The 2,298-nt window shown below is 53.0% G+C and overlaps 1 protein-coding gene across 1 annotated transcript; it reads left to right on the forward strand.

Moving 5' to 3' along the window:
* On the forward strand, positions 1-960 carry LOC309600795 (olfactory receptor 14A16-like; the record flags this gene model as incomplete). Its single annotated transcript, XM_082333382.1, has 1 exon — positions 1-960. One exon carries the CDS (start codon positions 1-3, stop codon positions 958-960), a length of 960 nt encoding a protein of 319 aa, XP_082189508.1.
* Between the last annotated feature and the right edge of the window lie 1,338 nt (positions 961-2,298).

Below are 2,298 nucleotides of genomic sequence, written 5' to 3' on the forward strand. Positions count from 1 at the left end.
ATGTCCAATGGCAGCTCCATCACTGAGTTCCTCCTCCTGGCATTCACGGACACACGGGAGCTGCAGCTCTTGCACTTCTGGCTCTTCCTGGGCATCTACCTGGCTGCCCTCCTGGGCAACGGCCTCATCATCACCGCCGTAGTCTGCGGCCACCACCTCCACACCCCGATGTATTTCTTCCTCCTCAACCTCTCCTTCCTTGACCTGGGCTCCATTTCCACCACTGTGCCCAAAGCCATGGTCAACTCCCTGTGGGACACCAGGGCCATCTCCTACCAGGGATGTGCTGCACAGCTCTTTCTGTTTGTTTTTATGATGTCAGCAGAGTTTTCTATTCTCACCATCATGGCCTATGACCGCTACGTTGCCATCTGCAAACCCCTGCACTACAGGACCCTCCTGGGCAGCAGAGCTTGTGTCCACATGGCAGAAGCTGCCTGGGGCAGTGGGTTTCTCTATGCTGTGCTGCACACAGCCAATACATTTTCAATGCCACTCTGCCAAGGCAATGCTGTGGACCAGTTCTTCTGTGAAATCCCCCAGATCCTCAAGCTCTCCTGCTCAGATGCCTACCTCAGGGAAGTTTGGGTTATCATGGTTAGTATCTTTGTGGAATTTGGCTGTTTTGTTTTCATAGTGGTGTCCTATGTGCAGATCTTCAGGACTGTGCTGAAGATCCCTTCTGAGCAGGGACAGCACAAAGCCTTTTCCACATGCCTCCCTCACCTGGCCGTGGTCACCCTGTTTATCAGCACTGCCATGTTTGCCTACCTGAAGCCTCCCTCCATCTCCTCCCCATCCCCGGATGTGGTGGTGGCAGTGCTGTACTCAGTGGTGCCTCCAGCAGCGAACCCCCTCATCTACAGCATGAGGAACCAGGAGCTTAAAGACACATTGAAGCAGCTGATTCAATCAGCTCTTTTCAGCAGCATTAACCTGCTCGTGTCTCTTCAGAAGTGATTTCAAATTCACCACCGGAACCTGATGTCCTTGTAAGGCCACTTGAAATCATGTTTGAAAGGTCAAGGGGATTTGGTGAGGTTCCTGAGGACGGGAAGAAAGCAAATGGAAACCTTATCTTGAAGCGCGGCAAGAAAGAGGATGCAGGGATCTGTCAGCCTGTCTCCCATTCTACCCCTATAGACAAGCTGAGCGAGTATGGACTGGCTAAGTGGAAAATGAGAGGGACTGAAAACTGACTGAGTCCCAGAGGGTTGTGTCCAGTGGCACAAAGTCCAGCTGGAGGATAATCACCAGTGGGGTAGCCCAAGGGTTGATACTGGGTCCCATTTTATTCAGCCTTTCATTACAGTCCTGGAGGATGGGACCAAGGGCATCCTGAGCAAGTTTGTGGATGATCTAAAATTGGGAGGAGTGGCTGATACACTGGCTGGTTGCACTGCTGCTCAGAAGGACCTGGGCAGGCTTGAGAACCGGGCAGAGAGGAACCTCATGAAGTTCAACAAAGGGAAACACAGAGTCCTGCCCCTGGGCAGGAAGGACCCCATGGACCAGGACAGGCTGGGGGACGGCTGGCTGGAAAGCAGGTTTCTAGAGAATCATAGAATCATAGAATCATAGAATCGTCAAGGTTGAAAAAGACCCTTAAGGTCATCGCGTCCAACCGTTAACCTAACACTGCCAAGTCCATCTATACCATGTCTTCGAGCACCGTATCTATCCGTTCTTTAAATACCTCCAGGGATGGAGACTCAACCACTTCCCTGGGTAGCCTGTGCCAGTGCTTGACCACCCTCTCGGTGAAGAAGTTTTTCCTAATATCTAACCTCAACCTCCCCTGGCGTAGCTTGAGGCCGTTTCCTCTCATTCTACAACTCGTTACTAGGGAAAAGAGACCGACCCCAACCTCGCTACAGCCTCCTTTCAGGTAGTTGTAGAGAGCAATAAGGTCGCCCCTCAGCCTCCTCTTCTCCAGGCTAAACAACCCCAGCTCCCTCAGCCACTCCTCATAAGACTTGTGCTCTAGACCCTTCACCAACTTCATTGCCCTCCTCTGGCCACACCCCAGCACCTCGATGTCCTTCTTGGAGTGAGGGGCCCAAAACTGAATACTGTACTCGAGGTGCGGCCTCACCAGTGCCAAATACAGGGGCACTATCACCGCCCTTCTCCTGCTGGCCACACTATTCTTGATACAGGCCAGGATGCCATTGGCCCTCTTGGCCACCTGAGCACACTGCTGGCTCATGTTCAGGCGGCTGTCAACCAACACCCCCAGGTCCTTTTCCGCCAGGCAGCTCTCCAGCCACTCCTCCCCCAGCCTGTAGCATTGCATAG

Source organism: Platalea leucorodia (genome assembly GCF_965183815.1).
Source record: "Platalea leucorodia genome assembly, chromosome: 25".
Classification (NCBI taxonomy): Eukaryota; Metazoa; Chordata; class Aves; order Pelecaniformes; family Threskiornithidae; genus Platalea; species Platalea leucorodia.